Source organism: Pagrus major, chromosome 1, assembly GCF_040436345.1.
Source record: "Pagrus major chromosome 1, Pma_NU_1.0".
Lineage (NCBI taxonomy): Eukaryota > Metazoa > Chordata > Actinopteri > Spariformes > Sparidae > Pagrus > Pagrus major.
In genome coordinates, this window is record NC_133215.1 from 5,796,634 (window position 1) to 5,810,844 (window position 14,211).

At 44.4% G+C, this 14,211-nt stretch overlaps 1 protein-coding gene across 2 annotated transcripts; it reads right to left on the reverse strand.

Moving 5' to 3' along the window:
* Positions 1-849: 849 nt before the first annotated feature.
* LOC141008708 (E3 ubiquitin/ISG15 ligase TRIM25-like) lies at positions 850-11,186 on the reverse strand. 2 transcript variants are annotated; one of them, XM_073481220.1, is made up of 9 exons: positions 10,398-11,186; positions 9,311-9,406; positions 7,679-7,759; positions 7,074-7,226; positions 6,507-6,666; positions 6,278-6,316; positions 5,577-5,633; positions 4,626-4,700; positions 850-3,748 (listed from the first exon to the last, which is right to left on the reverse strand). In XM_073481220.1, the coding sequence occupies exons 1-9, from the start codon at positions 11,160-11,162 to the stop codon at positions 3,195-3,197; spliced, it is 1,980 nt and encodes a 659-aa protein (XP_073337321.1). In that variant the 5' UTR covers positions 11,163-11,186; the 3' UTR covers positions 850-3,194. The 2 variants fall into 2 exon arrangements, with proteins under 2 accessions (XP_073337321.1, XP_073337303.1); XM_073481202.1 differs by having other exon boundaries at positions 4,626-4,703.
* Between the last annotated feature and the right edge of the window lie 3,025 nt (positions 11,187-14,211).

Below are 14,211 nucleotides of genomic sequence, written 5' to 3' on the forward strand. Positions count from 1 at the left end.
GTTTTGCTGTATTCCTAAATTGCTTTAATGTATGATGAAACCGCCTGGGCCTTGCCTTGCCAAAATGTTTCTAACAACGTTCAATCCCAGAGAAATCCAAAGTCTAATTCAAGGTAATGGTGCATTTCATTTGATCACCTGTCGCTAACTTCCAGGAGAGTCAGAAAGTGAAGGAAGGAAGACGCCAAAGGAGAAACATAACGTGAATAAAACTTTCAAACGCTACCCTGTTTCTCCCTGTCAGGTTGACGGATTTTCTCAGCAATGGTGGTTTATTAACAATCAAGACAACTCCTGTCTCGACCTCACACTGCGTAAGCCTCTTGTTTTGAGACCCATAGCGACAGAAATTACATACTGGGCCTTTGTTTTTTTAAAAGACAAAACGATTAATTGAATAATTATTAACGGTAAAACAAATGTCAGAGATGACATCTTCAAACTGTATTTAAAATACAAAATATACATGTCACAAAACTGCAATGTCCACAGGTCGACTCTTGGCCAGGGAGGCACCTATCCTTTCCACAAAACTTTGGAGGTCATTGGGGGAGTGTCATCTGCATAGAAATGGAATAACACAAAGCTGTGGACAAATATGAGGGACAGGAAGCATGTAAAGAATAGAATAAAACAGGGCTGAAAGTAGAGCCCTGAGGGACACCAAGAATAATGTATCCAGAGGAGGATGCTTCACTGTTTGTATTTCATGCAGCATCTGTCCTTCCTGTCTTTGGGTGCAAGTCAAGGCAATTTTTATGAGAAGGGGAATCAAAAACATGTCTACAATCTCTGTTAATGTGTACTAATGTTTCCAGTTCACAATACAAAACAGGCTCACACTGTTAATTCAGACCCCCATGGATCAGTTTATTGCGAGTCAAGGTGGAATTAACTCATCTTGGAAAAAAGCAACACAACAACAACAACATACATACATTCAACAAATTTTACAGTCACTTTAACGAACAGTAATTGAAGTACAGCGAGTAAACAGGTGGAGAAAATGCTACAAGATAAGAATATACAGCTTGTGGAATAATGCACTTCATGGCCAAAAAAAAAAAGGTTTCTTACTTACTGTTACTATTATTTTTATTAAAATTCTTACTGTACTTTTTAACAAGCCTTCAAAAAATGTTTTACAAATAAAGATTTGATGTTGTTGTGTCTTTGGAATTAAAATACTCGATTCCTTGGTAACAGTTTGGTTTTAAAGGCCTCACACAGTGCTCGGTCAGGTGATCGACAATCCTCTGGAATAGCACCGTTCAAAAGCAAAAACTTCAATGAGGTGTAGAAAAATAATCCAAGAAAACCTGTGGCTACAGTATGGCATCCGTTCAGATGGCGGAGGAGGTCACTCGCACCGCATATCACGTTACAGTTAGCGCTGCAGGTGGATCCTCATCCCTTATAATGCTACCGTCAAACTTTTCAACCTTGACTGAATGGATATGAGGTAATAATGAGACTGGACTTGATTATATATGATTGAATATGAGATTTAGATGCATGCACAGCACATTTCTCTGATAAAAACATTATTAAACCAGTGTTGCAATGACAATAAATATATTCTTAAATCATTAATCATGTTGCTGGATGGTTGTGGTGCCTCGTGTGGCTTTGCCTGACAGCGTTATGGAAATGACAGTGTGTGCACGTGCCTTTTAAAACATCACTTTAAGGTATGTAATCATATATTGTTATTGAAAATTAGATATTTAGTTACAAAACATGGATATGATATGGATAAAAATCCTATTGACAGGAATTGGAAATTGAAAATGAAGCTTTGCCTTCTTGCCAAGAATTAGATGAGAAGACCACGCTTAAAAAAAAAGAAATCATTGGCTACCATATGGCCTTCGATGTCTGGAGCTGAGGTCAATTTTGCAGGTGACATTTTCATCATGAAAAACAGAGTGAGGTGTCACATGTCACATGGCAGTGAGGTCGATACAGAAAAATCTCTCTCTGTGGGCGTTCAAGTAGTCGTAGGTACTAAATATTCAGCCTGTTGTTGTAGGGAGTTGAGTTAAATAAAATAAAATATTTACTGATACTGAACAATGTACAAAAAATGTATCATAAATGTACCTACAAATAATTTTAGTGCAAAGAAAACGATATGAAACACAAATCAGAGTGAATACTTTTAGTGTCTTTGCGAAGCTGATTCAGGCTAAAAAAGATATTGTCCCACACGTCGATTATTAGAGAATAAAAAACTTTTTTTTTTTTCTTCAGATTTTAAACAAGAACGGATGATTCTCACGTTTTCATTCAACACATCACTTCTTTGCTCAGGCCTTTTTCACAGGAGACATTTTGACACGTCGCAGAAGGAAAAGCACAAGTGAAAATTATAAAATTGATGATGGCTAAAAAAATCCAGCTTAGAAAAATTGGAACACTATGACAGCATGTTTATGTTAAAGGAGACATATTATGCTCATTTTCAGGTTCATCATTTTAAGTTTGGTTACTAGTAGAAAAGGTTTACAGGCTTTAAACACATCAGTTTTCCCATACTCCTCCCAATTAACCCAGTTTGCTCTGATTGGCCAGCTCATGCACGCCTGAGCCAGCATCATTAACAACAACAGAGCAGCAGCGCTAAATCATTTCTGTGGGAGAGAGGAGCTTCTTTTCAATTTTCTTTTACATGTGAAAGAAAATATAAAACACTGAAGGAAGGGAAAAAAATTAAAAAGCATAATACATCTCCTTTAAATACTTTTAATTTGACTTTTATTTCTCAGGAAAGAGCGCAGGATAATTCACCCGGGGAAAATCAGGAAAGTTGGCAAGTATGCTGACCCACTGACAACACCAGTGCTTTTTCCTACTATGACATGTCATCACGTATGCTGTGAAAAATGCATTTATGCTTTACAGCTCAGCCTGACCGAGATCCAAAAGTGTATTTACAATCAAAGAGAGTGTTACAAAAATGAAAAAGAAGAATCAGGTTGTTTCAACAGAGATATGCACAGAAGGAGAGCCTATGGAAAAAGTCATGTATGGAAAAAGAAAAGTGTTCCTGACTGTAATGATTCTTCCTGACGTTGTTGTTTCTGCACCAGCAACCTCTTCATGTTTCAGTGTTGATATACGTAAGCAAGAGTGAGCAGCCCTTTTCTGCAGTGTTTAAATGAAGGGTCTTTGGATGAGAGGCGGGGGAAGGGTTAGGTCGGGTTTCCGTTGCCTCCATCATGGGGGCAGATGAGCAGGGTGGAGTCCAGGTCCAAGCGGAAGGCCGGGTACAGCGGCTGAGAGAACGGGCACCGAAAGGTGTGCAGGAGCACCACCGTGTCCGACACGCTGTAGAAGGACAGCGCTCCTTTCTGGCGCTCCAGGAACACGCCGATCCTGGGGCAGGGCGGCGCCGCCACCGTGGTCTTACGGTTGTCATGCCAGGCGGCGTATCCGGCCTGCGTGCACCTCAGACGCCAGGAGTTCTCGTTGCGCCCCAGCAGGCAGGGCTTTCCGCCACCTTTACGTCCGATACCTCGGTAGGTGACGCCGATGTCGACCCATCCCCCGCCCCTCCACTCCACCTCCCAGTAGCTGGCGCCGCCAAACTGGCCCTCCCTGCACAGGACCTGGGCCACCGAATCAAAGCGCTGTGGGTGAGGGGGGTAGGATTGGGGCTCCTCGCCACAGTGGGCACCCTGAGGCCCCTCGAGGAGAACCAGGGTAGGGTGGGCGGTATCAGGGTCCAACGACAGACGACTAGAAACTGGAGGGAGAAAAAAGGAAGGAAGAAGAAGAGTTCATGGGGCAGGAAATTAGATTTTTACAGTCACAAACAAAATGACAAAAAGAGTAAAAGCCATTTAAAGGTACGACCATGACATGTGGGAACTTGTAATTGACATTTTTCATTATTTATAGCCACACAAGAAGCTCAGCTCTAGAAACAGTGATGCCGGTCTATCAGTAAATCAATCACCAAAATATCTAAACAACTATCGGATGGATTGCCAGACAGATTTCATGTTTCTCGGACGATGAATCCCAGGTGATCCTACACTTAATACTATGACCACATAACTGCAACTCAAAGTAAAGACAGAAGAGAAATCGATTTATGTAACATAACATAAATAACATTGAAGACATTTCTTTGCGTTTTTTCTTCTTTACTTTGTTTTTCCAAAGTCCCAGAGTTACGTGGGACACAGGATGAACAACAGACATTAAGCAGCCCGGTGTTTCGGTTAACATTTTGGCACGGTTGGGACAGAGGACACATTTGGCCTTAATCCTCCTCTGACCAGATGAATAATTAAAGCCTAACAAGGCGATTGTGTGCCATCATCCTGTCAGCTGCCCTGTTTCTGTCGGGACAAGACACTGGTCCTAATGACGGACCTGGATGTCATAAATACAGTATGATCAGCCATCCATCATTGATGAGGAGCCGGACCGGGCTCTCAGATTTCTTTTATTATCTGTTGAACTGGAAGCGTGGAGAGAATATGGAAAAGGAGGAGGAGAGAGGGTGAAACAAAGAGAGGAGAAATGATGCAGAGCGGAAAGAAAGGAGTAAGAAAAAAAACATTTATGAAGAGGTGGGAAGTAGAGGGGGACGGAGGATAGAGATGGTTACTTACACCTGAGGAAGACCGCCCTCATCCTCTGATCGGCCGGCTGCAGAGACAAAGAGGAGAGAGGGAACGACACCGGCACTGCTGAGACACAAAGAGAAACTGGTATTTAATAGTTTCATCAATATTATGGAAATAAATGGAAAGGAAACAAAAGCCTGAGAAAAAGAAAAGAGCATGATTGAGGCAGAAATGCAGAGAAATTAGGTATGATTAGCAAAACAGGAAGGAACAAGCAGAGTAACAGTGAGCCCACACAGAGAGAGAACAGCCTGGCAAACCATGACGCCATTAATCCAATAAATCTCATTAATAATAAAGTTCATGAGCAAACTTCACCAACCATGTGTGCATGCAGCGTTAGTGCAGAACACTAAAGTCACCACGTGTAGAGTTTTTTATGTAAGCAGCATCTTTTTATTCTCGACAATCTGAGACAGTCTCGGTGACGACTGGTGCCGTTTATTTGATGCTTTTAGTCCATTATTTCACCACCGGGTGGAGCCAAAGTATTGCATTTTTTAAAAATCCTACACATGGTGGCTTTAACAGTGGCTGAGCATTCTGGGGAAATACACCTATGTGCTGTCTTGCTGAGAGTTGGATGATAGTGTTGCTGTTAGTGGTCAAACTGTGAGTCACTTAACGTTGTCTATGGACCGACATAACTCCTCCAACTTGGCAACTCTATGTCGCTCTATTATCTGTCCGTTCAATATGAAGCTCGGGCTAGGGAACAGTTAGCTTAGCTTAGCATGAAACTCCACCTTCACATCGAACAGGTGGATGTGAGACCGATGTGAATCTCCTCATTTGCGAGAGTATTCCTTTAAAGTTGATAAATTGGCTAAATTAGCCTGCTGGTTAGTTAGTTAGTTAGTTAGCATGCTGAAAGTCGGCTGCTTGTGTAAGTTAAAGGTTCAGTTCACCCAAAAATGGCCACATGTCTCCACTTACCCCCGTGGTGCCCTGCGGACTGTGTTTGCTGCGGTTTGGAGTTCTCTGCACCACCACCTCCCCCAATACAATGATACGAATGGTTTTTTAAACGTTTTTTAAGAAACTCAACATTATCAATAAGAACATTAAAAAAAAAGTGCCATCTAGACAGAAAAATCCATAGATGTAGCTGTGGATGGTTTTTTACTGTCTGAACTATCTTGTTACCATTTATTGTAAGTAGCAAATGGAATGCTGTCTAATTAAATATGTGGTTATCAGCATACATTTCCAAAAGAGAAATCTGAATTAAAATCAAAACCCAAATGTGTACTTTGGACATTTTCTTCTTCTCAACTCGTCTGAAAGAAAACGTCAAAGAAGCAAAACAGCCCCAAAATCTCAAAATTGTCTTCCCCTGAATCTAAACAGTCGGACTGAACTTAATCGTTTCCAATCAAACTAAACAGAACGGATCAGAACAGAGCTGGACGTGAGCCAGAGTGAGTTGTTATCAGACATCGTCCTGTCCTCTTCGGCATGAATAATTAACACGTCCAACTGTCCCTCGCAGTGTTAAATGTCATGTCAAAACCTGCAGCCTGGTAAAAATGGGTCACCTCAGACTTGACACTGTCACACAGGGTGTGTGTGTGTGTGTGTGTGTGTGTGTGTGTGTGTGTGTGTGTGTGTTTGGGTATCACGTTTCTCACGCTTACCTTTTACACACTCTGCACCAGACACGTAGTTCTCGTTGACTGGAAGAAAGAAGTGATCACGGTGTGAAACTGACGGCACATTTAGCCTTTTGTACACTTAAAAAACACTAACTCCTCTATGCAGACATTTGCAATAATTAAGTGCTTAACCTTTAAATTTGCATGTCTGAATATTTGGTATATCGTCTTTATTGACCGTCTTTCCTGCCCTGGAGGTCATCTGTCGTACCTGCTCTGCTGATCTTGTCCACCTCCTCCCTGCAGACCTCCTCCATGCGGCTGCGGAGGTGACACAGCGCTCTCCTGGCGCCGCTGAAGGCCTCTGTGGGCAGGCTGAGGGCTCTGGAGTGCCGACCGGTGGCGAGAGCGACGCATAGCAGAGGAGCAGCCTGGGTTGATAGAGAGCGAGAGTGGAAAATACAGGCTGGCATCACATCTACAGCCAGCACTCCCTCCATCCCTCCCTCGCTCCATCCTTTAATTCCTTGTACGATTGAATTTGAAAATAGCACTTAAGCAGCATGCCGTCTTTTTCCACCGGTCACTGCTGACTCATTCTCCCCTCTCCCTCCGTCTGCAGACTAATCTCTGCGGGCATTTCAGGACGCACCCTGGTGACTTCTTATGGGCGAACAGGATGCATTAGATGTAATGGGTCTGTTATGTATGAGTAACTAATGTGGACGAGAGGAGAGAGTTCTCAGATTCTCTGCTTAAAGATATAATGTGTAAGATTCCCAAATTAAAATGACTAAAAACGTAAAATGTATTTTGTCTTGTCTGTTTCCCGCCTCACCTGTAAGAAGTGTGCGTTGTCCTCAGTTTGCAGCAGCTGACTGATCTCCTCGTCTCTCCTCCTCAGCTCCTCCAGGTCTTTCTCCAGCATCTCGACGTCCCGCTCGGCCCTCCCGACCACCGCTCGCTCCTTCGCCTCCAGTCTCGCTCGAACCTACGACACACGAGTTGATGTTGCCTCACAGATCCATGAGTGTATTTAAGGGTTCACTGATCCTTATAAATCAAAGTTTTAGTGTAATATGTTCAAAATACCACTGCCTCCCAAGACCTGCCGACGATTTTGATGATTGATTAATCGGTTTGAGTACATTTTAATGAAGAAAAGGTCAAAATATTCTGATTCCAGCTTCTTAAATATGAATATATTCTGGTTTCTTTCCTCCTCTTTGACAGTAAACTTCAGTAAACGTCACCTTAGGCTTTGGACTTCCTCTATGGCTACTCTTCTAAGAAGTACTGGTACTGCACCAGACTCCCTCTGATCCAGCACAGTAGTACTACATACTACTGTGCTGGACCAGAGGGAGAATCACTGCTATTAATACCATCACTCTACAACTATTGGCAGCATTACAGCTGATACTTGTAGCTGCTGCTCCTCACCTCCGCCTTGGTTTTCTCCAGGCGCAGTGCCATGTCTGCAAACAGAGCTTCACCATCCTCCAACACGGCCGACGCTGACACCTGAAACACAAACACAGAAAGTAAGACCACATGAGAAGTTCAAGGGCATAAAGAGTAGAACAAAACACTGGAGCGGAGAGTTCAGACTGGACAGGAATGATATCAGGTTAAGTGAGTAAAGTTGCCATAAATACTGATGTATTATTATTAAAGGAAACACACTGTGCTCTATCTGACATGTTGGACACAAACATGACATTAAATCTGCAGTCCGGCACATATACACGAACATCTGTATGGCGTATGGAGTATGGCGCAGACGATGGCGTTAGACACGTAGACAGTGTTTTTGTAATTACTCTCGTTGCCAGAAGGGGGAGACAAAAGTTCTGCACTGCAGGTTTAAGGTTTTCTAAAGGTTTTTGTTGACCTTTGGTGCTGATGCTCTTTATCTTCTGTCAGAGTCAAGTCTGCTGCCAAGTCTTATTAATAACCCTCAAAGGGCATAGAGAGCATCCTGGAACAAAATAACTCTCTACAGAAACAAATCAAGAATGAACCTGCGACATCTGAGCAGCGGAGATTACAAACCAACATCCAACGTCTGATAAAAGGCTGATTTCAGTTTCATAATTAAGAGAGATAATACGATGGTTTTTCAAGAGGCTAGAAGCAGCCGCCTCACTGGACGGATGAGGAGAGGATGCTCAGGGGAGGCTTTCCTGGAAGACTGAAGGAGTGGCATAGAAACTGGAACTTAAATTAGCCGTGCAGTGGAAACTGATACAACAGCTCCTGTGAGGCTGAGTGTGTGTGTGTGAGTGTGTGAGATTGGTGTTACAAGGAAGGCTTTGTGTGTGTGTTGAGCCTCCAGTCAAGTTTATTTATGTACCTTATCTCATGCGCTTTATATAGCACATACCACAGAACTCTCCTGTACACTGTATATGACAGACATGAATGACTTTGCTCAGTGTGGAGGTCACAGGTAATCCACGCCTGGGAGCAAAACACGTGTACTGCTTGATTTTATGCTTTTTTTTTTACCTGAGAAATATATCGCAAAAGTCATTTCTGGATGCAAAACAACTCATTCACGCGTCCGTGTCCTCGCCGTCTGCCTCGGTGCTCCTCTAACATCGGCTTCCTGTCTCCGTCAGAATTGATTTTTAAAGTTTTATGACTAGTTTATGAGGCTCTGAATGGTTTTAGCACCTCCATACGTGGCCATCTGTCTCTGCCGCGACACTGCTAACCGCCGCATTAGCTGAAATATTACAGCATTAAAATGTATCAGCAAAAAAAAAAAAGTATGAAGAAGCTGCCTCCTCTTATTCTGCACCAAAACTGTGGAGCAACTTGAATATCCAAATGCAACTTCTGTTAAATCCTTCAGAAACATGCTAAGACTCAGCTCTTGAATATTGCTACTCAGCATCAGCACCTCTTTCCTTCATCTACCTACCTCGACCCCCTTCCCTCCCCTCAACAAGCCTTCTATCAATTCAAATAGGTTTGTTCTTGGAAGCCTTCAGATCCCGTGATGAGATACTGAACGTCAGCAGATAAAAAAACGAGATGTCCCCTCGTCCGTGTGTGTGTCTGTCTCACCTTGAGGGACTCCAGGCTCTGCTGAAACTCCTCCAGCTCCCTCTCTCCGCTCCGCGTCCTCTCCTGAATGATCCTCTGAGTCTCCTGGAGCTGAAGCTGACGCACACAAAGACGTGTTTGTTAGACGACGAGACAAAAAGAGACGGTCAGCAGGTTAAAACCTTACTTTTCACTACATATCAACAGGTGCACTAACACCTGTTGATACGCATGTTTCTGTGCTGCATTTTCACTTTCTCTTCTCCTGAATTAATCGTTTTCCATTAGGTGAAAGCAATCAAAGCATAATCCAAACTACAATGAAAGATATAAATAAAGCTAATCACATGTAATTTTTACGTTTTTCTTGTTTCTTCCCGTCAGCTGCAAACTGCCTGGTCACTACACTTCAACTAAAGAGCTTGTAAACCAAAGTCACCGACTCAGAAGCAGCTTCAAGTTCATCAAACTTTAGTTTAACAGACCTTTAAGGGCTTTATTTGATACAGTTGTTACTTTCCCATGAATCTTGGTGGACACATTGAGGTATATTTAACCGGCTGGATGCACAGTTTGATGCAGATCCAAATAAAAATCTGGATCTGGTGGATTTAAATGTTTTGTTGGATAATGGAGCAGGATTTATTTGAACAAAGAGGACTGTTGGAGGAGGCACATGTGCCATCACAGTCAGAGCAGAGGACTGATAACTGCCTCTGGTTTATTTCTGGTCGTCTGTTCATGACAGTAATGTGGTTTGATATGAAGCAGGAAACACTTTTTTGCAATTATTCGATTAGAACTGCTTAGATTAAGTTAAATGTGTCTGTTTCTGGGAGGAAGTGGTGTTTGGGTTGACTCATGGATGAACAGTCAGCAGGTTATGGGTGGGGTTTGTTGTGCCATCTATAGGAGGTCCACAGGGGATCCAGCTGAGAACAGCTGGAGGGTTTTATTCTGCTGTCTGAGGATCCTCAAAGCAAAATAAAGCTGCAGCCATTAATCACAGATGTTTTTTCCAAATATAAAGAGTTTGAGTGTCAGATTTTTCACACTTTAAGACCCTAAACACTCAACATGATCTAAATCCTCAGGTGTGTGTCTGTACCTGTCTCCTGGCTCTGTGCGCGTCCACATTGTGCACCTCCTCCTGGTCCGCCTCGCACAGCAGGCAGTCCCCGCTCCACTCCACCGCGGCCTCCGCCTCGGAGCCTCCCCCCGCGGGCTCCAGTCCGAGGCGGTGCTGCGCGCACAGCCGCTCCGCCGGACACTCCACCGCGGCCACCAGCTTGTGCCGCCGCAGCGTGCCCACCTCCCGGTGCGGCAGGACGTGCAGCTCGCAGAAGGACGCCAGGCACACCAGGCACGACTTGACCGCCCTCAGCTTGCTCTCCGCCGGGCAGAAGTCGCACGGCACGTCCCCGACTCCCCCGAGGTACAGCTCCGGCGCGGTGACCATCTCGCTCAGCTTGAGTTTGCCGACGACCTCGGCGAGCACCGTGTTCCTGCGCAGCACCGGCCGAGGGCTGAACGTCTCCCGGCACTGGGGGCAGCTGAACTGGCCCGACTCAGCCTGGTCCCAGTAGTTGTTGATGCACGACATGCAGTAGGTGTGTCCGCAGGGGGTGGACACCGGGTCCTTCAGGATGTCCAGGCACACGGGACACCTGAACTGGCTCTCCGTCACCGAGATGTTCGCCTGGGCCATCGCTCCGGTTGGGGACGTCTCGGGGGGTTCGGATGTGGTTCTGATCCGCCTGTTGACTCCGGGTTCCTGCTGGTGAAGAAGCTTTTTCCTGACTCCCGGTGTGTTGTTGTGAAGGGGAGGGGTGAGGATGCAGGAAAAACCCTTCCGCAATGTCATCCAGCCCATCAGCGTGAGCGGCAGCTCTGCGCCCTCAGCCTGGTCTCACAGGCAACGATCACACTTAAAGGTTCAGTTCACCCAAATATTCATTTCATTTTCAAAGACAAGAGACATGACAGGTACAACGATTAACTTTTAACTGGTTATGAAACAGTCTCAAAAAAGATGGAAGAAACCTCAGGAGGAGCCACAGAGGAGGGATCCCGCTCCCAGGACGGACAGACATGCAGGAGATGTCGCATGTACAGAACAGAACAACAAAATCACAGATTACAAGTTGCATTGACAGAATATCTGATACAAATTATATAATATATGTGAAGTGTGTGGATCCAGGAGACAACTGAGCAGGCCGAGGCATCGCCAGGTGGTGCCCGAGCCACACGACCTCCTCTCCACCGTGGTGACCTGGAAGAGGGCAGGCCATACGAGATCAAACATCAGAGTAAAGAGGCATCACATTTTATAGAAATACAGATATAAGGAGATAGTAAAACAGAGGAGAGCAATGGTGTCCAGGGTGTAACGATCCAGATCTGTCAATATGTGAGGCAGCAGGAGCCAGAAGAGGTAGATGATCCCAGGGGCCCGTGGTCCATCAGAAGGGAGCCTGAATGAAAAGAGAGGAGGAAGAGGAAGCTATAGAAGATTGGCTACTACTTTGGGATGGATAAGTGATAAAATAAATTTAAATTTCATTAATTAAGAGTGCTGAGGCTGAATTTGGGCCTCACATGGACCTCTAGTGGCAACAAGCTGAAACTGCTCAAAGCATTTAAGGAATTACAGTAAAACGTCCACACTGACAGGAGGTGAGCTGACGTATGCACTGAAGGCTGCTCCTGCAAATCAGTGATGTGGTTTATCATTACAGGTCTTCAATAAAGGTTTAATGTGCTTTATTTGTTGGTGTTTTGCTGTTTTTGCAGCAGGAATCAGGGACAACACATGCTGCATTGTGTGTATTAATGAGTACATTAAATATACAGTATTCTGGTTGTTGCATTTGTATACATATGTTAAGTCTAAGCTGACAGTTGAAAGTCTTAAAGTTGTTGGATGATTTTGTGAGGATGCACAGTGTACAGCTGTATACCAGAGTCTCCAGCCCCCTCTGCTGACCATTCCCTATAACACAATACTCTTCTCTCTACTGTAAAGGAAACAGTAACACCTCCACAGTCTCTGACACACACCTGACTTAACCTGATGCATCTGCATCTGCACAAAGGATGCCAGAGATTTTTTATGCATCAGAGGGACAAAAATCAAAAAGACATTTAACCAGGCAGAGAGTGGTGTGAGAGACATGTTGCATTATGGGAAGATGCAGGGTCAGACTTTTGGAGATAAGGTAAAATAAGATAAGATGGTTTTACATTCTTTAAAATTACAGTAACATAAGAATAAAAAACAAAAGCACAATAGAGATATAATAATTAAATGTTGACATCGGTGCCAAATAGGATGACTTTAAGAATATAATAAAATAAAAATAGGATAAATGTAGGAACATAACAAACTACTACTACTTGCTTCATGTCTCTCTCCCTCCCATCTTTCCTGTCAGTCTCTACAAGCTGTCCTATCAAATAACAGCTAAATGCCTAAGAAATACTTATCAGTAGCAGATCATCTGTTTCCATCTCAACTGCAAACACCAGGCGCTGCCAAACCCAAAGCATGGAAATCTGAATCTACGATCAGCATCCTCTCCAGTTTATTGGCTCGGAACCACCAATAGGAAACGCATTGACTCGTGCAGCCGCAGTGCCCAAGGACACTTTGACATGTGGACAGGAGGAGTTGGGGATCAAACCACCAACTCTGTGATCAGTTACCTGTTCTTGTCTCATGAAGCTGAGAGTTTACATCATTTGTGACGCTACTCATGAATGTTGTGCGAGTCAAAATGTTGTCTGCTGTCGTCTCTGACGCGTTCTCGTCATCCTGCGCCGGCTCTGAATTGAATTTCAGCAGCAGTTCAGCTGGAGATTGAAGGTTAAGAGGGGGGATTTTCAGGTACTTAAGCTTTAGCCATATCACTCACACACACACACACACACACACACACACACACACACACACACACACACACGCACCAGGTCACTTTACCTGCTGGTGGAGTTAAATGGTTTCCTCTGTGAGGTTCAGTTTGTCAGTGGGACTCAGGATTAGTGCTTCATGTCTCCTTAAATGCACCAACGCTTTTTACAAAATGATTTCTAGCAGGTGTAACGAGGACTTATTTACAAAATGGATCCTGGCGTTTTAGAAATTACCTTCTTCACACTTTAACATCGCCATTAAAATGTTGAAATAATGATTATATCAAAGCTAGACGTCTATTTTTACTTTCCTGGAGTGTAGACACTTGTTTCCATTCTGCTTACAAACTGTTTTTTAAGAGTAAATGCTTCTTTTGGCTTATTAAACTGTGTTAAAATGCAGTGAAATCTCCTGCAGCTCTTGATCTTCTGACTTCTTCACTTTTCTCCAATCCCAGTTCTTGAGTGCGGTCCAAGTCTCTGTCTGACTCCGAGCTCAGAGCAAGGCGGGCAGACAAAAGCCCTGAAAGGGGTCCGGTCCCTCGACTCCCCTGGCTCCTTTGTTCAAAGTGGGGCTGTGATGTACTCTGTGTTTTAGAAAAGAGCCCTTTTCAGCTAGGCCGTAAGGCGATCCTGGGCCTTTCCTACCCAGGGTGTGCCCCGGGCGTCTCTGGTTTACCTGCGGGACCTGGAGGGGAAGGGGTGGGGTGGGCTGGTCCTCCCCGGGCCAGGTTGGAGGAGAGGAAAGCAGCTGGTCAGTGGGAGACGGAGAGGGAGAGAGAGAGAGACGTAGAGAAAGGAGGGGAGGGATGGAGGGATGGATGTAAGGCGAGAACGCTGAGAAAGGACAAATAAACAAAGGTGGCGATGAGGGTCTGAGGTGAATTAATTGTATCAAGCTCTTTCTCTCTTTGGTGACGGTCTCCAGAGACGCAGCACCGGGAACAGTAGACAGTGGATACAGTACTGGAGCACTATAGAGCAACTTACAGAGACCTGCAGCTCTT

What these genes read in the sequence shown, in the direction of transcription:
- LOC141008708 (XM_073481202.1), bottom strand. Translation starts at nt 11,162, where the DNA reads ATGGGCTGGATGACATTGCGGAAGGGTTTTTCCTGCATCCTCACCCCT. An exon ending in GTCCGCAGGGCACCACGGGG is followed by an intron (nt 4,704 to 5,576) that starts GTAAGTGGAGAC and finishes TTTGTGTCTCAG; the next exon opens with CAGTGCCGGTGTCGTTCCCT. An exon ending in GAGGGCGGTCTTCCTCAGGT is followed by an intron (nt 3,749 to 4,625) that starts GTAAGTAACCAT and finishes TTCTCCCTCCAG; the next exon opens with TTTCTAGTCGTCTGTCGTTG.